At 40.8% G+C, this 24,833-nt stretch overlaps 1 protein-coding gene and 1 long non-coding RNA gene across 3 annotated transcripts in view; one reads left to right on the top strand and one right to left on the bottom strand.

Moving 5' to 3' along the window:
• Positions 1-9,859: 9,859 nt before the first annotated feature.
• The window catches only part of LOC145444568 (CCN family member 2-like), a 50,199-nt gene continuing 35,225 nt past the window's right edge, over positions 9,860-24,833 (top strand). Inside the window, exons 1-3 of one of the 2 annotated variants that reach the window (XM_080322572.1) lie at positions 9,860-10,048; positions 10,729-10,930; positions 12,419-12,592. In XM_080322572.1, the coding sequence (XP_080178698.1) occupies positions 9,900-10,048; positions 10,729-10,930; positions 12,419-12,505 (438 nt within the window). In that variant the 5' untranslated portion in view covers positions 9,860-9,899 and the 3' untranslated portion in view covers positions 12,506-12,592. Of the gene's footprint in view, positions 10,049-10,728; positions 10,931-12,418; positions 12,593-24,833 lie in introns of those variants that run through there. The other variant, XM_080322579.1, reaches the window with a different exon arrangement.
• Positions 19,938-24,833, bottom strand: part of LOC145444715 (uncharacterized) — a 201,220-nt gene continuing 196,324 nt past the window's right edge. The window contains exons 2-3 of the long non-coding RNA XR_013916769.1: positions 20,240-20,393; positions 19,938-20,179 (exon numbers count right to left, since the gene is read on the bottom strand). This is a non-coding gene — a long non-coding RNA (uncharacterized LOC145444715). The remainder of the gene's footprint in view (positions 20,180-20,239; positions 20,394-24,833) is intronic.

Below are 24,833 nucleotides of genomic sequence, written 5' to 3'. Positions count from 1 at the left end.
TTCTTCGTACTTGCTCGAGAATCTTTGTATTTAGTGGCGGGGAAAGCGATTCATTATTGCATCAGAGACTGCTGGTGCATTTACTTGGGCCATAGCGCCAAGTTGCGAAAGGACGTGATTTGCCGACCGAAGCTGATCGTATGCTGCAGCCAGTTCCCGATTATCATTAGTGTTAACTTTATCGCCATGAGTCAATTCATAAATGAAAGCGTCAATAACATACGAGTCTCGGCCAAAACTATCATAGAGGACGTCACGGGCATACAAGTATGCATCCTCGTCATAACGATTAGCACGGCAGCCAGCAAGAGAGGATTTAGCGTCGCCAGTACAGCACGATATCAACTTGTTAAGCTTGGTTCGGGCGTCGTGCCGTTCGCACGGATTGGCATTTACGGGTTCAAAAGCACTGTCGAATTCGTTCATGAAGCGGTAATAATCTAGCGGGTTGCCATCGAACTCAGCAATTGTAACAGTATTGAGGTCCATATACTACGCTTCATGGAACCTAACATGGCAAGATAGGAATCATTATTCGAGTTCACCGGGCTATCCGGTGTCGTTGGAACAGATGGTCTGTAATTTCGCAATGAATATCGAGTATTATGTGCTAAGGCTGCGAATTGACTTTGTCCAGGCTGAGGAATAGAATCGTGTTCGAAAGACGCTAAATCGCCTGGACGGTCGTAATCATCGACTACTGGTACTCGATTGCGAGAACGAGGAATGAGATCGGTGTGCTCATTTGGAATATAACGGCTATCGGAGGCTGCGTTACCGCGAGAACGAGGAATGAGATCATTGTGCGCATTTGGCCCGTTGCGAATATCGGCGGCTGCGTGACCGCGAGAACGAGGAATGAGATCATTGTGCGCATTTGGCACGTTACGAATATCGGCGGATTGACCGCGAGAACGAGGAATGAGATCATTGTGCGCATTTGGCACATTACGAATATCGGCGGATTGACCGCGAGAACGAGGAATGAGATCATTGTGCGCATTTGGCACATTACGAATATCGGCGGATTGACCGCGAGAACGAGGAATGAGATCATTGTGCGCATTTGGCACGTTACGAATATCGGCGGCTGCGCGACCGCGAGAACGAGGAATGAGATCATTGTGCGCGTTTGGCACGTTACGAATATCGCTGGCTGCGTGACCGCGAGAACGAGGAATGAGGTCGCCATAGCTAAGGCCACTCTGCCACTGCGGGGTGCTTTGAGAATATGAGAGAATGGCCGGACCCGAACCGGCATCTAAATTACGCGAACGCGCAGACTGGGAATGTAACTCCCGTTCCCAAGCCTGGCCACTACGATTTTCCGCTAAAAAACTGACGGACTTATCATCACTACGATAAGGGGGTGATCTTAGAATTCCTTCAACATTTTCAGTACCCGCTGTTGCGGTTGACTGACGAATGGTCGGTAGGGATTGAGTCATCGCCGGCTCGGAAGCAGGCCTCTGTGCAATACTGCTGACTGATGCAGGCGTGCTCAAGGTAGTGAAAGTCATTGCTTGAGTAGCGGGCAAATCTAAGTGTTCAGTACTCACGGCAATGTTTTCTGCATCTGAAATGATCGATCCTCGCGATCCGACAGAGCCACCAGACGCCCCCTCTTTGGCATCTTCCAAATTTGCAGCAGCGTCCAATTTTCTAAGCTTGAATTCCAAAACTGTTTTGGCGGCATCTTCTTTGCGTTTTGAAGCAGCAGCTGCAGCCTCTTCCTCAAGTTCGATTTTTTGTAATGCCAGAGCAGCCTTGCGGACTTTTGCGGAACTGCTCGAAGTGGTTGAAGGTGCGACGGAATGAAAGGATGGCGATTTGCGGCCTGAGGCTCGATTAATGCAATCGATAGTAACGTCGGTAAGAGAGTTCATCTCATCTTCTTGGTATTCCTTATAAGCGCCGTCGGCTCTACACTTTCCACTTGTGATCTTGCACCACAACTCCTGCAAGGGCGAGATCCGGTCATGAAGAGCTTCTATCTTCTTTATTTCTTCACTTAATCGGTACAAGTCGATATTAAGTTGATCGCGTACTTCATCTAATTCATTCTTGAACTTTACAACCGTCTCCATAGGTGATGCATTCTTTATAGCGAAAAAGAAGTCGCGCTCAGCTATCTCGTAAGCGGCGCTGTATTTATGAAGGGCTTCGTCGATATAGTGCCCGCTCATCGCCTGTTTATCCGCTACTCTCGGTGTATGATCCATATCGAGGTCTGTCAGCTCTCGTATTTTTTAACTCTTTGTCCCGTGTGATTGCGAAAGTAATTGTTCACAGTACTGAAACAGCTCAGCTTGAGCCGGACTAGAGTATAGTTGCGAGTAATGACGGACTTCTGGTATCTCCAACTGACTGCTATAAGTCCAGACTCCAGACACAATAATTCTCCCGTTGTGATGTATTGCAGATCAAGGTCAATCAGTCTAGTCCAATAGCATATCGTTAAAAAATACGTTGGCAAATACTCTAAATGCGAAAATACGTTAATACCAGTTCAAACTAACAGCGTTACACAGCCCTGTTTACACTGCGAAAACTACAGAGAGACTGAGCATGTGCTAGGAGACTTGACCTCGTGTTGCGCAGCAGTCATGTGTGACGGTATCATAGATACAGGCGTAAAACCACCGTGACATCGGTCTTATGACAAAAACAATAAACGTCAGAAGGTGGGCACGAAGCCGAAGTTTATTGAAAATTGTTTTCACGCACCGCGCGATTTTCCCCAGCTTATAGTTATTGATTTGTGTATTGTAAGACTTGGATATTTCAGAATTCTCTCCTCAACAACTGCAACCTTCCATGCCATCAAATTGTCCGTTGGGATTGCTAGCATTCTGGTTGCACTTTTTGATATTTTGTGATATCATTATAAGGAGACGCGGAATTTTTCAGAGTCTTTATAGAAAATCATGGATATGGGTTTTAAAAGATTTAAAAATGTATCATGTTTAACATTGTTCTGAATCGTGACGGCAAATAGATATATTTTAATTAACCGTCACTATCTCATTGCCTAACACCAACACATTCACAGAGTAGCTTCTATTAACAATGCGATTTAGAAATAAAATTAAAATACTTGGAGATATAGCTAAAATCTTTCACTCGCCCCGCGGAGGAAAATAATTGTCCACCCCTCGTATAGGGGAATGCGATGCACGTTGTAAAGAAAAATCGTATAACTTGACGATATATGCCCTAATGTGGGTGGAAATCAGTGGAAAAGCACTTTCTGGTACATATATTACAGTTGCCTAAACCACCAATCCATATGGAGTTATATCCGAGTGTTGCAGTGGATTCTGTTTTCGTGTAGCACGCCAAGGAGGAACACAAACGTGCATGGTTGACCTATACTTGAACAAAACCCACTACACGATGGGAGATGTCTCAATACGGGTGGATGTATTTAACTTGTTTTTACCCATCGCATTGAGTTCGAAATCAAAATCTGGTAGCAAAAACTATAGTGTCGGCCTAATTTGCAATATGCCCTATGGTGGAAATCTAGTAAACACCGCTATTTCCTAACTATTTATTACAGTGTGCGCGACCTGAACTTAATCTGGTGTTGCTGCATGCAATAATTTGACTTTTAGCGTCGAAGGTACCGTGCCCGTCGTGGTTCCATCCGAAACCCCCACCGTTTGTCCATGTTAGGTGTTGGATGAGGGCCCGGTCAGAAAAACCACTACGTATTTTAGCCTATACTACAATGCCATTTGTTCGCAGATACGAGACGATATCCAAACCCCAAACAAACAAGCAAATATGGCAATAAAATCACTACTTACAGCAGTCCACGCAATTAATAAAGTTACTCTACTGCAGTGGCGGCTCGTCCTATAGGGCAACTGGGGCATTGCCCCACCTAAAATTCTGTTCAATAACAATTTAACCATTTATAGACGCACAGCAATCAATATATACCGAGATCACAGCGAAACCCGCGTTCTTCTTGTGCTTTCGCTTGCAAACGCCCATACATAGCGAAGTCTCTGCGAAAATCGAATTCTCTTCTGTGTTTTCGCTTTGTGAATGCCTAGCCGGGGCTTGCCCCGGTAGCGCTCATAACAAGCTTTCACTATCTATTCTCTCAAAGCCGCGCACAATAAAGAAACGGTGATTTACTCTCTCCTATTCGTAAAATGGCCGAGCAACCGGGGCAAATATGCCTACTCGCCCCTAAGGTGTGATGTAACAATCGTATCTATATCTGAACTCGGTTACCGTAATATGCGTTGAGTCGACCTTTGCTGGTATAGGTCGATTTTGATGGTGTTTCGCACCATGATAATTCTTGAAACTTGGTATGATATGTCGTGAAGGTAGTATTTAACACTGCTCCAAGTTTCAGGCTTGCTACTTAAAGATAATGGTAGTAATTCCGTTTCCGAAGTTCAGTGTGTGCTGATCTATCATGTACATAGTACAGCAAACAGATTTTACTCAAAAGCCGGTATTGGTCTCCATTGATTTTGACGATGTTCTATACCGAAATCGGTCATGACATTTGGCACGGTAAGTGTTAGTATCGACCGCTGTAACAAGTTTTAAGTTTGTCACTGAACTATGTGGGTGGTAATTTCGTTTCCAAAGTCGAGTAAGAGCTGACTCTTCATTTATCGCCAACAAATTTACGCAAAAGCCGTTATTGGTCTCTATTGATTTTAACGATGTTCCATACCTAGATCTGTCATGAGCTTTCACACGGTATGTCTTGATTTTAGTATCGAACACGGTGCCAAGTCTTAAAGTTGACACTCAATGATTGAGGCAGTTATTTCGTTTTCGAGGTCGAGTATGGTAGAGATGCGCGCTGATCTGATACTTAGCCTACCTACGTCATTGCGGATCTCACGCAAAAGCCGGTGTCGGTCTGTGCTAATCTATAGTCTGCGTTCCATAACGAGATCGGTGATGATATTTCCAATGGTATATCTCGATGATCGCATGAAACAGCTAACCAAGATTCTCGGTTTGCATTCAAATATTCACATAATTTTATGTTCGCCAATGTCCATTTCACTGTGAAATTGTGGCCTTCAAACCATTTGCTTACAATCCCCTGTCAATTGCGATAGCTATTTCCTTTTCGATGTCGGCTAACAGCTGATCATTCGATCAGCCTATTCCTCGATCTATTTTACTCAAAGTTCGGTGTTCGTCTGTTTGCATTGATTTTGACAGTGTACCATACCGGAATGGGTTATGAGATTGCGTATATGCTACTTCTCGATGATTTCTTGTAACAGTATACTAAGTTACGGCTTTTATTCATGTATTTATTGATTAATATATTTTCCAACGGCGATTTCGCAGCAGACTTATAGACAGTAAGCCGTATGTGTTGTGTCACAGTCTCCAGTTTCAAGGCCAAAATGTCCTACGTTGTTCCGAGACCGAAGTTCCGAGGCTGCTGTCCTTAGTTCTTCAAAGACCATTCAAATTGATGTTCTGGATTCAATATGACAGGCCCAATCTATGAGATAACAATTGCGTATGTGTCCGAACTCGTTGACCTTTCCAGTTAGGCTTACGCAATCTCTCGAGTTCTAGTCATTGGAATTAGTCAGGTCAAGTCAAGTGCGAACATGAATCGTATTGAATCTTTATTCCGTACGTAGTTTACGCAGTTGCCTTTAGAGCGAAAATGAGAGGTCTAGAAGTTGTCCAGTCTATTGATCCAATCGTACGCCGGGTGCCTCCGCTTTGGTTGCCTATTATCACCTGGTCGTAACCAGAGATGGCCACAGTCCGGTTCAGGAGCCGGAGCAGAATTTCAATGTTTTTTTACCTGGCCGGACTGGATCCGGATTTCGAATTTGGGGTGACGGTCGGATTTTAGGGTCTATCGATTTGCGTAATCTACAACTCTACAAAAGACCACTACAATCAAATACAATATACGTATTTGAAAGCACTGTTACATCATTCAAGTCTACAAGGCAATATAGTTGGTGGAAAAACAGCATCATATTCAATTTGTGCAGAACATTCCTGAGCTGAAATAGATGGTTAAGTATTTGTGTCGCAGTTCAAAATTTGCATTGTCACTTTCTTTCCAAATCTGAACCACTTCCTTTTCTGAGATCCTGACTTACATTTAGCATGTACTCGCGGCATTGTAACAGATACTTGACTGCAGTAATTAGGAGATACTGATGCTACCAATTACAACATAACATATAACTGAGTGATACCAAACTCATCGTAGCTAATGAAAGGTACGGTTGTCAACTGACGAGTGCGCCTTACTAAATATGCTGTTTACCGAGTCACATTTATATTGAACTGGTAGCCCATTTCAAGAGTGTAATGGTCAACATTTTCTTATGCAACACCTGATCTTAGGGCAAATTTTGGTTGCAGTCAAATCCGTGGAAAGTTGCACATATTTTTCATAAAAGTTGAAGTAAAAAGTTGCATTTATTTTTCATTTATTTTTCACTAAAGTTACACTAAAAAAGTACATTTATGGATAAGTTTCTTGACATTATTAAGGTATGAGATACTCGAATCGATGCGTATCCAAGGCACTGTCGCAAAACTCAGTGTTGGCGCCTTCAACAAAATCAATAGCCTGAAAAAATTGACCCAGTAGTAGGCTAATATAATTTGCGGCGGTCTAGCCTGAATGTATGTCAACTGAGAAATGACCTCAAATACGACAGTGATGATAATCAAGCGATCTATTTACATAAAGTACCAAATATTTCCAGTAAAAAGTGAGTTGCATGAAAAATCGAAAAGCTGCAAAAAGTTGCTTGAAAAAATGAGGAAAAGTCGCAATGTAAGATTCCTCCAACCAGCTTAAAACAACATACTATATAACTTCCGAGTATTTAGGAAGCTGCCAGAAGCTGTAGAAAAAGTTGCAAAAACTTGCCTTGTGATCATCTAATTCTTTCCTCTGCCCTGCTGAAATTGATTCCATTGCTAATTGTTTGGTCACATTTTGGTCTTTTTCTGTGACATCACATTAAATTATCAACCTCACAACAAATTGAATATATGTAGCCTTTCGTACACCTTTCTCAATAATAGCCATTCAAACCTTTCAAGTATCGACATAGATTTTTGAGGCATAAAATATCAGGCATCAGGCCGCTAGAAACATTCCTGAATGAAAGATGTATTGCATATCTATCTATAGTACACCACCAATTAAAAGACATCCACCTGTGATAAAAAAACACTTTCTGACAACACCATCAACACTTTCTGACTGACTGTACCGGGTGCACATTGAGCATGGTAAAGCTTTGAAAATACGCTGCTAATCCGCAGACCAGAAATGAACAAATTTACCATCATGACAACCCTGAGAATGGATTTCCATTCAGAAAAGGCCCAATTCACAACTTATATGTTGAGTCAAGAGAATGGCTCAGTAAACAACAATATATAGGCTATAATAGCCTATGCTTTCATTGGCTTTCAAATGACTATTTCCTTTGATATTTTGGATATTCAGGCTCAGTGTGGACACGGTTCATTATCAATTAACATACGGTATCATATGAAAGCTGGCATCAAGAGCTAGCAAGTAGAATCTCACAAACTTATACTGGAAAATTTTGATGCACTGATATATACACTGCTGCCACTAGGAAATATATACTCAAAAATAATAATTCATTCCATGATACAATATGACCTCATTAACATAAAATCGAAGTAGGCTAGCTTTTAACAAGCACAGAAATTCAATTATCGAACACCGTTTACAAGACAATATTCTACATGGGTAGGCCTACATGTATTTTCACGGTTATTCGCAAAATGATAAACTAAAATTGGCATAAATGGAGGGGGGGCTCATAAAATCAAAGTAAGCTCTATTAGCAGGTGCAGAAATTTAATGATCGACTACTGTTTATGGTACCATATTCTACATGGGTACATATATTTTCACGGTTACTCGTAAAATGACAACTAAAATTCGCATAAATGTAAGGGGGGGGGCTCATAAAATCAAAGTAAGCTCTTTTAGCAGATGCAGAAATTTAATGATCGACGGTTTACGGTACCATATTTTACATCGGTACACACATTTTCACGGTTATTCGCAAAATGATAACTAAAATTCGCATAAATGTAGTGGGGGGGGGGGGGGCTAATAAAATCGAAGTAAGCTCTTTAAGCGGATGCAGAAATTCAATGATCGACTACTGTTTACGGTACCATATGCTACATGGGTACATATATTTTCACGGTTATTCGTAAAATGATAACCAAAAATCGCGTAAATGAAGAAGGGGCCCCCTCATAAAATCAAAGTAAGCTCTATTAGCAGGTGCAGAAATTTAATGATCGACTACTGTTTATGGTACCATATTCTACATGGGTACATATATTTTCACGGTTACTCGTAAAATGACAACTAAAATTCGCATAAATGTAAGGGGGGGCTCATAAAATCAAAGTAAGCTCTTTTAGCAGATGCAGAAATTTAATGATCGACGGTTTACGGTACCATATTTTACATCGGTACACACATTTTCACGGTTATTCGCAAAATGATAACTAAAATTCGCATAAATGTAGTGGGGGGGGGGCTAATAAAATCGAAGTAAGCTCTTTAAGCGGATGCAGAAATTCAATGATCGACTACTGTTTACGGTACCATATGCTACATGGGTACATATATTTTCACGGTTATTCGTAAAATGATAACCAAAAATCGCGTAAATGAAGAAGGGGCCCCCCTCATAAAATCAAAGTAAGCTTTTAGCAGGTGCAGTAATTTAATGATTGACTTCTGTGTGTGGTATTACATTCTACATGGGTACATGTATTTTCACAGTTATTTGCAAAATGATAACATTTGCGTAAATGTAGGAGGGGGGGCGTTTAGCTAATGGCAAAATAGATAGAGATCATCAAATCAAAGTGAGCTCTAGCAACCAGCGCAGAAATTTAATGATCAAGTACTGCTTACGGTACCATATTCTAAATTGGCGCATGGATTTTTGAAGTCATTCGTAAAATGCTTACTAAAAAATGAGATTTGATGATTGACCTGTCTTTACGGTACAATACCATATTCTTTATGGATACAAGGATTCCGCGGTTATTCAGAAAATGGTAATACTTGAAAAAAGCGCGTAAACCGGAGAAATAGTTGGAAAAAGCGCGTAAACCGAGGAGGGGGGCCCTCGAAAGCGCGTAAATCAACCAGGGGGGCCCTAGGCGACCGCCTACCTCGCCTACCCCAAAAGCCACCACTGGTCTTGAGCTACTCTCTCGTTTCGCACACAGCATTGTTGCGTCCAAATGCCAATCTCCAAAACAATGAAAAATTCGAGGCTGATTGTGGGAGTTCCAGGGCCACGAGCGGAATAATATTTATATTTTCCTAATGAGTGCAGAGTCAGCTTTCGATTTATACCCGTTTTACCAAATTTAATGCTCGGCAAGCCGGTCAAAAATGACCGTCAAATTGCCTGTAGCCAAATGGAAATTCTGACGTGAATCAATTTCACTGAGCCGTGAGATTTGCTTGTGTCGACACCATATAGGACACTATGGTAAAACTAGGCTAATATCCTAACCTATTTGAATGCTCCAAAAAAGTAGAAGTAGACTACTTCGTTACGGAGACCATGTGGCTCGAGGACGATATAAGCAAACAATCTAGTAACAATTTTGCTTGTGAAGGTCCTGGCACAAGCCAAGCACCTAGACCCCCTCTCATCCAACTCGTTCTCCCCACTTCTGTTCGGCAGCTGATGTGATATCGATGCAACATGCCTCTAACTCAATTAGTCGTTGAAGGCAACTCATTACCATGCGAGGTCGAAATTTATCTGAAATGTATGTATATATTTGTAGAATATTTATAGAATAGCCTATTTATATAATATCGAGCTGAGATTATGAAGACTTTGTGTCTTGTTGTTTTGTTTTACGTCGGTGCAGTGCATGAAGCATCATCAACGACATCGCTGCGCTGCGCACCATGTACCAGGCCTTGTCCAAGGCCCTACTGTCCATATGGACAGATTCCCGTAACGGACAGATGCGGGTATGTATTGCTAGCATTTAGCACAGGCGCGCACAATTACTCCGGACGGCAGGACTGATATAGGATAATGCGTACTTGTAGGGCCGGATTCCCAAATCGATAAATCATTCGCGTATTTATCCACCTATACAAGGAATAAACCATATTTAATGTAGACTTCAAGTTTAAAGCATAGAGATCAAAACAGTATTTAACATAATGTCCATCAATAGCTGGTGAAGTTAATCAGATAGCTGTGATTGAACAAAGTTCTTTGAACATTGGTTGCGTGTCGGATATAGAAACCTGCACGTGATCATCACGTATAGGTTGAAAGGAAGCGTTGTCTTGGCCATGTCCATGGTCGAAAATGTTTGCTCGCAAATGTATGTAGACCGGAACAGAACAAGTAGTTCCATGACCATAACCATATTTATCGGGATCCATACTTGGATTCGTTCAGTGTGCATACAATTTGTCACTACTTTCAGATTATAGTTTCACTTTCAGGGTAGAAACTCTCTGACGGCCGATCAAAATCATCCCACGGGGCGTATGATGCCCGCCACTGATGTAACACGTGTGGTACATATATTGACATCGCCAATGATTATTTTGATTATATCTGCATATTGCTGCCGTGATGTCATCACAAAATATTTATCTTGATTTCTGAATCAATAATATATGTGTCCTTTCAGTTGCTGTTACGTGTGCGCCAGACCTAAGCAACAATACGAACGCTGTGGTGGTTTGTACAACTATTACGGACAATGTGACCCCAGAAAAAAATTGGTCTGCCAAGTGGGTCCTATCTGCCGCGGCAGTGCACCTTATCTATCAAAACCTGTAGCCCTTTCAATCGTCCGTAGATCAGGATACTGTCTGACAAAGAAGGAAGTGGTAAGTCAATACTATAAGTAAGACTCATCCTAGTAGTACAAGAGACGTATCGTTTGATACTCTACCGATGTAGGCTACGCATATTGCGTATCTCCAGTACTGAGGTGGTCAATAATATAGTATTGGTACATGTTCAAAGTACTCAAGCGGATTTAATCTTTTTTCACTACTCATTTCCCCCACCCTATAGTCTAATTCTTCAAGTAACCTATTCGAATACTCTGCATACTATATTTTGGGACTGTTACTTCAAGAAGTCACGTCACAACTTGAATCACCACTTCTAAACCTGGATATAATTGAATACCAGGTTAAGGTATTACTTATCCTTATACCCAGAGAGAGTTAAAATCGAAGTATTTGTACTTTTTCTGAATCCTAAAATGTTTTTGATTACCTACACTACTAAGTTAAGTGGTAACGTATTTAGAACACTTCCACTTGTACTTGACAGTTTTTAGGGGAAACGACTCACTTTTTACACTTTAACACGGTTGAAACCAAGTCACAAGGTTCCGAGTCACCATTCAATCTCATTTTTATCGTTTTAACTCGAGTCAAGTCGAGTCATTTTCAATTCACCACTGAGTCGAGTCCTAGTCCCAGTCAGATAGTAGACAGTCGAGTCCGAGTCATAGTGTTGCGACTCGAGTCTGATTCGAAGTCATTGTGTCCCCTGTTCAGTTTTGAATTCAATCCGGTTCAACCCACTTTTTTCAACTCTGTTTCGGTGATATACAATGGCTCACGTTCATAAAATCGTAGATTTTCTCAGCCCTAACAGTTTATTGCCCTTTTTCCAAATATCAGGACTGATAGACGAAAAACCAATAATGCAGTAACTTTAGTATTCTTCGACGTTACAATGAAATGTCCGTCTCGGCCGTCCTAGTCTTAAGTCATGACTTGGTTCGAGTCATGCACAGTGACTCGAGTCAATACACGAATTGACTCGCGTCACGTCGAGTCATTTTTAAGCATTTGAAAACATGCCTCGAGTCAAGTCGAGTGAACAAAAAATAAGGACTGGAGTCGAACTCGAGTCGAGTCATGACTCTACTCATTACATCACTGCACTTTAGGGGACATAAAGTAAAAAGTAGTTCTAGGGGATGTCTGCATCAATTTTATGAGTGTAATTGCCAAGATAACAAAAAAGCCTCTGTATCGCGGTAGCTGGATATATTTTGAAGAATCCTTCAATATGTAACGTCATTAGTCAGCATGTGTCAGTCGCGGAGTCTTGAAAGTAGCGTAGACCAGATATATTTTCCAAACCTCATTACTTGAGTACATTTAGAACTAAACTTGAAGTAGTTTGTAAACCGCTATTTGTACTTGTAATTGGGTAGACGTTTGTGGTGTTACTTCAACTTCTATTCCAGTACCTAATTTGACCACTTCCATTTATGAATACATTACCCATTGTCTTATACAGCCAGCCCGGACGGGCCCAGTCAATTACGCACTGAGTAATGTACTTTTCAGGAAGTCGTTCGCAAGCTTTGCAAATTCCCGGGATTGGTTTGCCCACGGACTCCTTACCCCATCCAACCTGTTCTCACCAAAGGCTGAGCGAAGCGTTACTGTCGTCATAACGAATACATGACCTTTTCGTGCATGGTGATGAATTGAAGAAATGTGTGCGAATAAATACATTGCATAAATACATCATTGCATGAATCTGAGAAAAGCAGTTGATTGGTTGGTGTAGCGTCTTAGCTCTCGACTACTATGTGTGCACCAAAGGGTATGATTGTGATAAGTCTTCTTACATTATTGTATTTGACGAAATAGCAAATTCTCCGACATACATTATAGCGAACTGGTTGAGTAATACGCCTGATAGCGCATTTACCGCATGATTCCTGGCCGTCGTCGTCGTTGGTAAGGACAATCGCACCAGGGACGGCCTGCGGCAGGGTTGGCCAACGTGCGGCCGTAGAAGGGAATTTGTGCGGCCGTGGACACGTAATTAAATCAATATGTGTTGGCGGCCGTCGACATGAAATTTGAATTTACGAATTGACTCCCGATTTCTTGAACTACTAATATTAATCACGTAATTCATTGGTAAATCTTTAAAAAAAAGTTTGACAATCCGCGCGGCAATGCTAGCAGTCCCATAACATCACCAGTGACCACTCGCGATTTCGGTGCGTATAGCAAGCCTATATGATTAAATAGATAAGTCCGGAGTTCACCAGAAATGGATATAGACAGACACTCTAATGTGGGCATTTGTCGCCCACCTATAGCTAATTACGACTATGCCATGGAATGCGGCCGTTGGCTGCATGAGTAGTTGAAATTTTTGGCCGTGAATGGCAAAATGAGTGGCCACCCCTGACCTACGGGGAAGAGATCTAGTCGTAAAGCATTGGGATTATTACCTAAACAAATTTCGTTTTAATATATTTGAACACAAGAATTCCAAATGGATCCACTTGCACCTTTAAATGGGCAGTTTATTTTCTGTTTCGCTGGCTTCGGTAGCTCAACGCGGTGGAAACATTTTTGACCGCCTTCGGCGCGCGTAACTTATGTAGGGGGTACACGAGCACTGCATGAAACCTCGAAATGGTACGCGGGTGGAAAACGGTTGGGAACCACTGGAATAGATAGACGATTCTATTATCTCGTATTGAGGCCTTGGTATTGTGAATCTCAGCTGACACTTCTGACTTCCACTCATTCCTTAGCAATTCTCATTACGATTGATCTGCATTTTCGGAAGGTAGGCTTCGGGATACCTTTGTGATGTGCCGCAAATGTTTCCAGAGCGAAATCCTTCGTTTTACACACCAAATTTTGTCAATTAAAAATTGTCTCGAACATCGGTCTACATTGTTTTGATGCACAAAAATGCGCAACGTAACTTATAGCGAATGAGCAATAAACGTTCTTTATGGCGACTGCTGCAGCTAGCCTTTATACCAGTGGTTGGGAACCTATCGGTATAAGATATGGCTCATTGCCAAATATTTATTTTTGTACTGAATTGATCAATATTGCAGCAGCTTATTGGTAAATTTTCATCACCGCCAAAATAATTATTCTCGTGGCAGTTTAAACATGTCTTTGAGAGATAAAGACATGTTTAGGTTTAGGGGCTCGGACCCCCTCTCTTCAAAATCATCAAAATCACTCGCGAATTCCATGCGCCAGTATTGTTTGTGTTATACTGGAGCCGAGCCTAGGCACCTGTTAATTGACAGGCTAATGATTAGTTCTCTGATTGCGCCGTTTATTTAGTTGTCTTACATAACAACTATATACTCGTGCTGTTAGGATGTCTCTTCTGTACTAAACGTTTATCGTGTGGTGACATAGTTTCGTGGTGCAACAGGGAGTACAGGCTCTGTATTCTGGCGTAGTGGCAGCGATGGGATTCCAACCCACGCTATAAAAATTACTGGTAGCTCAAACCTCCTGGCGATGTATCCGAATCGAAATAATGAATTGTGCGATACCTTGAATCGAAGAGCACAGCAGATATGGCGACGCCCATTTCAAAACGCAGCTTTTAAATACCCATTGTCTTTTTGATCTACGGTGCGAAATGAACTGTTGTGGATGTGACATTTACAATTACAGACTCTAATTACAAACAACGCCATAGCTATCCACGCTCCATTTTCTCCACGTTCTGTGAGGTATAAAATGTATGTATGTAGCGTAACATTACGTTATCGCCGAATACTTTGAGAACGGAGAAGTCGATAATTATTTAGATTTTCGGAATCAGTGTGACAGTCACATTTAATTAATATCAGTTATAATATATTCTAAACTACTTATGCAATGAATTGCGTTATCATTGGTGAGGCTTGGCCCGTCTACGTCTTACCTCTCGTTTCGAGCTTTATTTTCGAACAATAAGTACCAGTTTTTACAGAGAAAATGTGGCGCACACGAAGAATCCCATGGAGTGAGTTCGAATTAGTGCTACCATGACGTCATGAATTTCCAATAGTGGCGTAAGAGTTGAATGGCATGTATGGGTCTTTGGGAGTTGAGATGGAAAAATAGGGCCAATATGGCTCTTCGTACAAAAAAGGTTCCCGACCAATGCTTAATATTCTCAAAACGTTCAACGTTTTGGATTACGTAATAAACGGACTAGGCTAATCATCCTTTTAAAGCTATTCGATTACGTTTGAGATTCTACAATTGACATTCACACACTTCTATTTTTATTTGAATTCAAATGCATTTACCTTTCATCTGTATTTTCCAGTGTCACTTACTTCTACACTTGATTACAATCTCTAATGGATTACACTATAGGTTATTTTCCGGGCGGATCCAAGCGAGCAATATATTTTCATTAAGCAGTTGCCATCGCTTATTATACTTTGATTACTTGTAAAACAAAGAACATTGCCTGTATTGACCATATAGCTAGTGGATGAATGGGCCCCGATCGAACTGATATTAGCAAAATAAAATATCCATAGTTAATACCACATCCACATAATGCCTGAGATTTGCTAAGAACAATATTAGGCTTGTATTCTGTCGAAAGATATAATTTCATATTTAAATCAAATCTGGCCTCTTGAACAATCATTTCTAATAGACAAACATTGCAAATTGAAAGGCATCCAAGTAATCTCTAGAAGATATCTTTACCGTGTATTATAACGCTTTTAAACATAAACCACCAATCAAACAATCTGCCGAGTATGGTGAAACCAAGAATTTGCGAGATGCCGACAATGGCATAATTATTGGAATTGCCTCTTTAACTGTACCGTTTAGTACTTTAATTTGCCTACAGTTATAAAATACAACATCGCACGTGCAATAATGCACCCGGCCCAATGTGCAACAAGCGGTGAACTAGCATGTTTCGATGAAGCGCACTAGAGCTGAAATACGCAGATTCACTCTCTTATCATTGTCATTGGACTGTGAGTCCACGGATGAATTTACTTGGTAAGGGATAAATGAATATTCCATCTTTCCGAATCGACAAATACCAATTATATTAGTGGGTTAGCGAAATATGTGGTCTTACTGACTGATTTCCCCGGTAGGCCTATATGCTAAAGTAACTAACGTACAAATTGCTTCCGACACTCTGAGGCATAGGCGCCGAGGTACGGGGTGACACAATGACACAATTATGGGGTGGCGGCCACCCCATACAGAATGCTTCAACACCCGCCGTCTGAGCTGTCAATTGGCTAGTCCGTGATATCACGTAAATGACCACCATACACAGCTTCGTCGGCGACGACGAACTATGCTTGAAACGCCCCAATAAATTGTAATCCGTGATTTGTAATCATGCCATCGAAGCGACCTCGTTTACGACCTAATTCATGTTCTACTTCCCTCAATTAAAATCTATTTGCGCGCATGTTCGTTTACAAAATAATTCTTGAGTTAGTTTCGTGAGTCTTTTTAATTGGAGCACGAAACACGACAGTGTGTTTGTGTATGCCTGCGAATTGAAAGTCATTCCTGCGCAAAGTGCGCTTATTCATTACTCCAACAAGGCTTTGCTAACTTTTATCGGGAAATGCAGCACTGCAGCTCAAACGTCGTTATAATGAGCCATCAATTGTCGCGATGTGACACACGGATCCCATTGTGCTCTACGCAAGTTGAAGAATTACTGATTAGATGAGCGCTTTCTCGTTTGCTATCATCTGTAGGCTACTAATTCTTGGCTGCTATATACACTCGCATTCCCTCGATGTCACTTGTCAGCGTTTGATTCGTTAATAATACTGGGCATTGTGCAGTGCACGGCGTTGAATTACGTTGTCAAGTATCGATGCAACGAGAGATTCTCGTGGCACATATTTTGAATTTATTCGACTATTTTGAGCGGGAACCAATAAACTTCTTTGCTGGGCGAACTCTATTGGGCGCGACCATATCGCGGATCGAATTTCAAACCATCGGGATTTGTATTTCTATTGATAAGTTTGCGGCATGCGCCCATATTGCTCTTGCTGCAATGAAACCTGGGTCATTAAATTCGACTGGCTTATCGGGTCCAACGTAGGCCGTATTCCTCGGGCTGAAAGTAACCAGCGCGTTGTCGGTATTAAAACCCTAGGTGCGTAGCCAGTGAGTTTGTCATTTAAAACTACAATTTCCGTCCTTTTGAAATGCCTATTCACTAATTCGTATTATCGATGCTGCGTACTGCAAATTACCGAGGATCATTTGTATGCGAAATGGGTCATTGACGTCTGATCTGCGCTATCGTCTCTTATCTGATTTAGCGAGTCCGCATGCAGGACTACACGCTGGCATCAACTATATATCGAACTATCAGGTGCACCAGGCTATTTATAGGTTCACGTTCACAAACGAACATTGGTAGGTTCTGCACTGTGAACCTTTTTCATATGTTACAATTTTTACTTCATTATAACATCTTTGGTTGAAATTTATTGCATTCCAACTGCGGGCCACTCTATGCATGGCGCTGGCAGCATAAAAATTAACACTAAACGAGCATGCATCTTGACAATCTCAAAATATTACCTGCTTTGTTACAAAAGTTTGCTCGAAATATCCAGCTTTCCGTTTGTGAATATTTAATGACCCACTGCTGTGAGCTTGACCTGCAATCACACAACTTCCAGAGCAAAATACACTATATGTAGGTATGGTAAACAAATTATGCTTATTCAACCAATCAATCAATATCATTGTCTGATGTAAAAAATCTAGCAGGCGCACGGGGTCAATCTTGATTTCATATGTTTATTGTATCGTAAAAACCAAATCCGTGCGATTGGGGTGTTGTCTAGTGCTTCATAACTTGTTGAAGTAAATCAGTAGCAAGTACAGAAACCCGTTTTATACACTGTTCAATATCAACGTAGCAATACTCACACGCCGAATACATTGCTTGGTCTGACCTAGACCGTTAAGGCGTAAGTTATTTTCTCTTGCAAGTTTCCTCGTCGAAATTGTCGGTAAAGCGACGGAATATATTGATGTTATGGGACCATTATATAATTTTATTGCCCCAGTTGATACATTTGGCGTAAATATGTACTTCGGCATTGTGGCATTACGTGGCCTGAGTCGTCGTTAGGTATCCTGTGCTACACCGTACATTAATATTGGCTAAAACATCACTGAAATGTAGGGTTGTGATTAGCAATATGACGTGAGATGGATTCTTGGAGGTACATATTTTGAATATACAATTGAATAGTGTATACATATTGAAATGAACCTGAGTATTTTCTGCTGACACTCGTCAGGGGTAATCTTCAGCAACTAGTAGAGAATTGGAAAGAACATTGAATATCAACAATCGTATCACGAAATACGACGTCACGTCACGAAATATGACGTGATACTATTGTTGATGAGCAATGTTCTTTCCAGTTCTCTACCTATTGCTGGCGATTACCCCTGACGAGTGTCAGCCGAAAATATTCGGGTTCATTTCAATATTACTATACTACTTAATTAGGTGGATTTTTCCTCCTTTTTCAAGAAATTGAAATGTCCTCTGAGGACGCCTCAATGTCCTCACCATTGACAATTTGCCCTCCTTTACAGCTTTTAAATCTTGGCCAATGGACAGAATCAACTGAAAATCGGCTAGAAATCGGTAACGCCGGCTGTCGAGCAGACATGGGGTAATCGCGATTAGTAATCGTAATCGATTACGACGATTACAGCATTTTCAAATAATCGTAATCGCAATCGATTACATTCAAAAAAATCCCGAAGTAATCGTAATCGTAATCGACTACTTCTCATATTTAATCGATTTCTCTGTGAAAGAACGATTACTTTTTATTTTGGAAGGACTGTGACATAAACTGAACATTCGTGAACAAGGAAAAGATGTTATACCAGGCTCGTGACAGCACACACGTCTGATTTTCAAACGCCACAGCTCATTATTACGTCAGAAGCAGCCTATTAGCTTTGCGCGTCATTGCGTAAGAAGTATCCACAGTAAATAGATATTCGATGTACAATCGTACATGTACATACGTCGCACATTAGTGTCATTGTAAGAACACCCGTCGTGCTATCTATCAGGTTATCAACACGTTCCACACGCCACTACCTCGCAGCAGGATAATTTATCTCCGCTCTGCCTACTTTAAAATAGTAACTTATGGTTGATGTTTGGTTATGCTTATGCTCAGTTAAACGCAATTTAACCGTAGCTGCTTGGCGAACAGTAGGCCTATTAAGTAGGCTACGTACGTACATCAAGATTTGAAATTTTGTACTCGTCAAATAAAACATTGCGATTTCCACAACGAAGCAGTAAAAATCAACAGCTGGTGATATATATATATTAAAACCGAGCCGTTTTTGCCGTTTCTCGTAACGGCAGCTTGCAGTACAATATCTGTATTAAGTTGAAGGCAGAATTTTATGTTCGCTACATCTTATTCTCATATGACTCTACTTGAAACGGGTGCCAATCTTTACTCAACATTGGCGTGGCCATGGCCATGGGCCTATATATCATGTTAACATGGGCTGTAGCTGGAATTAAGACCAAAACAGCAGTTCGTCCACCATAGGGTGGTAATCGAAAGTTGAAGACTTAATTTCGTCAATAATTGCATTATATTACTATTGATTTTTAATCATCTCTCAGCCCCCGATGGTCAGATTCACCAGTAGAGTTTGTTTGTTTGAGGTAATCTTGGTGTTTGTCGACTACAACGGTCAGTTACACCAGGCCGATTTTCTTCATTTTTGATTCCGTATCTGCCGACTTGTAGCACGGCCCACTTCTGGGCTTAGTGTAAGACACCGCTTACGCGGAAGAGGCGGCGAGGAGGAGCCTAGATAAACCTCCAACACTTGGAAAGGATTTCTGAAGTCGACCTCGGTCGGACTCGAACCCGCAACCCAATGGCGTTGCAGCCGTGGATTATACTACTGCGCTATCTCGCCACAGAATTACCTACCTGTAAAGCTGGGGCACGTAATTCATAATTCTAACCTCCGGTATCTTGTTATAATTACTTTAGTGTATGTTGTTAATTCGTGACCTCCGGTTTGTTATATAATCAAACGATATTGTAGTGGCTCAAGCGTAGCAGACTAGAAGAAAAACTTTCGTGAGACGCACAAACAAATGGTCATGTCTTTATATCTGACTGCATGTCTAGCAACTCAAGCTGTAAATTAACAGAGTCAGTGGCCACATTAACTACAATAGGACTTGAAAATATTTTCATCATGGGGAAAAAAGCATTCATTCCGTCAATGCGGCCGTTGAACTTAACACTCAAGTCAAATAATCCATCGGTTTGATAGATAGCTTTGTAAAACGTGTTGCAACACCACCTGCACTTAATCAAGTCTGATGATGAGCAGACTTAAATTTGAGTGACGATCCAAACGCATTTTAGTGTGAGCATACTTTTTGACGTGAGTTGAGTAACGAAATCGTTGCTGAGTAGAGAATCGCTACTCGACAGCAAAGGAATTGCTCTCGACCCTTAATTATAAACTCCAGATTCCAAGCCAAGCAAGTGTAATTTTGGAAAATCAATTTTTTTTTGTTCTAAATTGATTTTATGATATTTTTGTTGAATTTTCCACCGTCAATGGGATCCGCAAGTAGGCTAGCTCGGAGCCGCATGGGGTTCTCAGAGCCGCGGTTGGGAATCACTGATCTAGAGAGGATTTTCAAGTTAATTAGATCTCTCAAAAATACTCTATAACTTATGTTAGTTTACGAAATACTTTTTGAGTATTGGGCCACCATATTGGGAAATTTGTGGCCCTGGCAAGAATGCAAATCATTGGGCGCGATAAATTGACCCCTTTAAAAATGGGCAATGGGTACATTATGACGCAACAAGCAAATGCCGGATCTCTTTTAAAGGGAGTTTGTTATCTCATTAGGCCTCTTCAGTGCAATCCATATATTGTCTTCAAATATAGCTTCTAAGATGCAAAATAAATGTAATCGTGAGTAATCGTGATTACTTTTCCAATGTAATCGTAATCGTAATCGACTACTTCCTGATATTGCTGTAATCGTAATCGTAATCGTAATCGCGTCATTCATAAGTAATCGTAATCGCAATCGATTACAATCATAAAGTAATCACCCCATGTCTGCTGTCGAGTGGGTCATTAGGGAGTCGCTGCAGAGTGATGATCTTTTTTATTGTCAGCACCACAAAAGTAACGTAAACTAACTTTTGTTATTTTTAAAAAGTGTCGTTGCTTCCAGATACAAAAATATTGAAACCCAACATGACACGTCTCAGTGCATGAATCTCGGCTGTAGCTAATTGGAAGCTATCACTCCACATACATTCAATATGTTTAAATATCGGACAGGCACCTGCGCAATATTCAAATATGTACTCTTTGAGATATTCAATTGACGGCGATTGGGGAATGATTCATGCGTTGACATCCCGCGCAATTACATAATTTGAATATCAAGAGTGACAATCAATTCAATTTAAACAGTCTGCATAGGACTACACAACAGCTGGGCTAACACCGTCAACATCTATACATAGTAACGCCAGGAAGGAATCATGATCGAAGTATATATAGGGGAATTTAGATTTACCTATATGTTATCCCATTAGCTAGATCAATGAACCAATATCGTAAAAACCTATACATAGTAACACTTGGAAGAAATCACGATTGAATCAACAGATATTCTTGATTACCCCTTACTTTATCCTATAGAATAGAATAGATACATCCCCCAGTTTATATCGTCAAATTATGTACATATAGTGACAGTGGGAAGGAATCAAACGTTACGTCTGTTCCGTGTCACGGGAATTCATCGACATTTACTGGAGATATCAATGTAGGCTACATCATATTTGAATGATACGACATTTTGGCAATCTATCATCTGTTTTAGAGCATCGCGCGAAAACTTCGCATATTCTCCGGAATGGTCTGTCCGAAACCATAACCACCGCCATTCTATCACTGGTATAGAACCGCGTTTCCAGATTTGGATGAGCAGTGTGCAGCGGTTCCAAACATTTTGTCTGGATAGAACCGTGTTAACGGAAACTTTCCAATGTAGAAGTACGCGCATGGAGCATAAAACCTACCCTACATTTGACATGAATTATAGTAACCAAGTGCATTTATGAAAATTTGATACATCGTCGGAATATTTCGCGCGATGCGCAACGAGAAATCGGGATTTTTGATTAGTTTTGTCAAAGGTATATGCATTTTCCAACGAGATTTTATGATATATAGAGATATAGTTCTACTATATAGACTTTGTATCCCAATGATAACTATTACTACACCATATATACTGCTACGCCATTTTTCTACTTTACCCCCATGGTGTCCCAGCGCCCCATATCGACCCCTGAGTGTTTCCGCTCCCTTCAAAATCCAAATCGCCAGACTAACACGAAAATCACTCACGAATTATTTTGATGTACGGGAATGCGACGCTCATGGGCTCAAACGCAATATAATTTAGAGAAGGAAAACGTGGACTCACTCGTCCGTTGGAGAGAGGAGATGGTGTTTCTCGGGGCACTCGGGTACTCGACCTATCTACCGAGATGGCGTCGCTTCGTCTCATTAAGAATTATCTATTACAAATTAGTGATGTATATTTGTACATCTAAAAGGGTTGTCAGTGTGGTCGGATGAGTATCAAAGCCTTTTGAGAAAGGCATAGCATTTCTTTTTCGAACCACATGTGGATTTTGTTTCTGCGTTGCACAGATTTTTTGTGAGCGCAGACTGTGATAGTGGTGCGCGCGCGCGTGCAGCTTAGATGGAACTTTTGTTACCATACGTCCTCCTCTACACTGTAAAAAATAAAGGTGGGTTTTTGGCTAAAATGGAGGAGGAAAGTATATTCCTTCCTTTTACGAGAGGTAGAGTATGCCATACACCTGTCAAGAAGGTATAATACATTTTTTTTACCTCCAGAAATACATATTCCACCTCCCAAAACCCTCCTATAAAGTGATATATACGATACATTACTTTATAGGAGGGTTTTGGGAGGTGGAAGATATATCCATTGGAAAACATATCCATCGATCTATCCATTAGAAAACAATGTTCTCCCTTCGTTTTATTGCGTGAGGATGTCACCGGTGTTGTATATTCGTGTTGTTGCTCTAAGGTCGAACAGTTTTGTTTTCTTCTGATATATATGATCTTCATTATATATATATTCACTCTTTCGGTAATCTCGCATGTTCAACGAGTATGGCTAATAGTTTTATTCAGAGGATAACTAAATAAGTGAGATGTTGTACGTTTAGGAATATGATTATCGATGCGTGACTTCTAGAATATTTCGGCGATTCAAATTTTACGCCATCGCGCCGGACAAAGATTTGACGCGCAATAGATCGCAGCCAGGCATAGTTCGCTCTTTCTGTATGGTAAATGCCGTAAATATATAGGAATTGTGACTGACTGAGGTAGCGGGTTAAAGGTATATACGCAGTAGCATATAGCTTAGGGGGTATTTCGAATTGCCTGTAGTATATGACGCCTAGAGTTGTTTGACTTTCTTTAAACAGGTGTAGACAACTATATAGAAAAGTTTCAGCTTTTCCTGGCTAGAATTAGAGCTAAACCGTTTTTTCCGAATTAGATTGCAATTATATTGCTGGCGTTTCGCTCCAATTTAGTGAAATTAGACCACTATAATTATCTATCTAGTTGTCCAAGTCGCTTCAAACATCTAAATTACCGGTATCTATACCTACGGTATATCGTAATATTTATGCTTGAATTTTCTAGGTATATAAGTCATATAGATAGGCTACATACCTGTAGAACACTGATTCGTGATTTTATAAAAGTTGGTACAAGAATGTAGTGTGTTATTCTGCTTTCGAATAAGACTTAAATTGCTGATTTCAATGATAACTCTGTTTGTCAAAGGGTGTAAAGGTAATTTCTTTTCCATGTTAGATGTTTGTTTGTGGTGTTTATGGTGGTGGTTCGACTACGCTGGTCATTTTACACCAGGCCGGTTCTTATTATTATCATTCCGTATCTGCCTGATTACCAGTGAACTCGTCACTTGGTGAATTCGGCCGCACAAACTCGACACTTGGTGAATTCGGCCGTGGTAGATCTCGCAGCGGTACCGGTCACCATGATTGGTTACTGGAATGTTTGCCGGTGAACTTGGCACTTTGAGTGGTTGTCTATGTTGTACGGGGGTCAGGGCATGCGTAGATCACACAGTCACGGCGTGATTAGATCACAGATTGCGTAATCGCGGGAAATAACGCGACGCTCTTCACTTGGGGAACTCGGCCCTTGGAGGAATTGGCACTAGAACACGTTCGCATTAGAAATGCATTAAATATGAATGAACAGCATCAAAAAGGAAATTTAAACGTGTCGTGGCTCGCGGTAGATCTCGTGATCTTGGGATCCTTCAACCCTGTTATCGAGACACCCTAACCCCAGAGTGGAATCGTCTCTCCAAAGGCAAAAAATAATTTATTTTGACGTGATCATGCGAAACATTTGTTGATGAGGAACACTGGCTCGTTTTGATCGATAAACGAAGAAGCGCCGCTTGATCTTCCACAGTTTAATTGAAAAAGTTGTAATGTGTACAATGACAAAATCTTATCATCAAATTGTAAAGAAAATTTGTCGAAGTTCTGGAAATTTCAAAAATATCAGCTTGACAGTCTCTAGTCGTTTGATGCAACGAAAATGTTGGGAAATGATGGCTCCAAACTGCTTGTATGACTGTCCACCAAATATTAACATTGAGAAAGTTATGGTTTCAACGCTACCAAATTTTTATCGCGCCTTATTAGGCGCTGAAATTTTGCAAAATGACCAAATGAACATTGGTAAATCCAAAATATTTGATGATGGTTTTAACAAGTACGAATCTCGTGGCATATATCTTGTGGACGAAAACGATGATGGT

The sequence above is a fragment of the Botryllus schlosseri genome, chromosome 1 (genome assembly GCF_051294905.1).
Source record: "Botryllus schlosseri isolate E-star chromosome 1, Bs_hap1, whole genome shotgun sequence".
NCBI classification, from domain to species: domain Eukaryota; kingdom Metazoa; phylum Chordata; class Ascidiacea; order Stolidobranchia; family Styelidae; genus Botryllus; species Botryllus schlosseri.
Note: the sequence above shows the minus strand (reverse complement) of the source record. Positions and strands in the feature narration are given on the sequence as shown.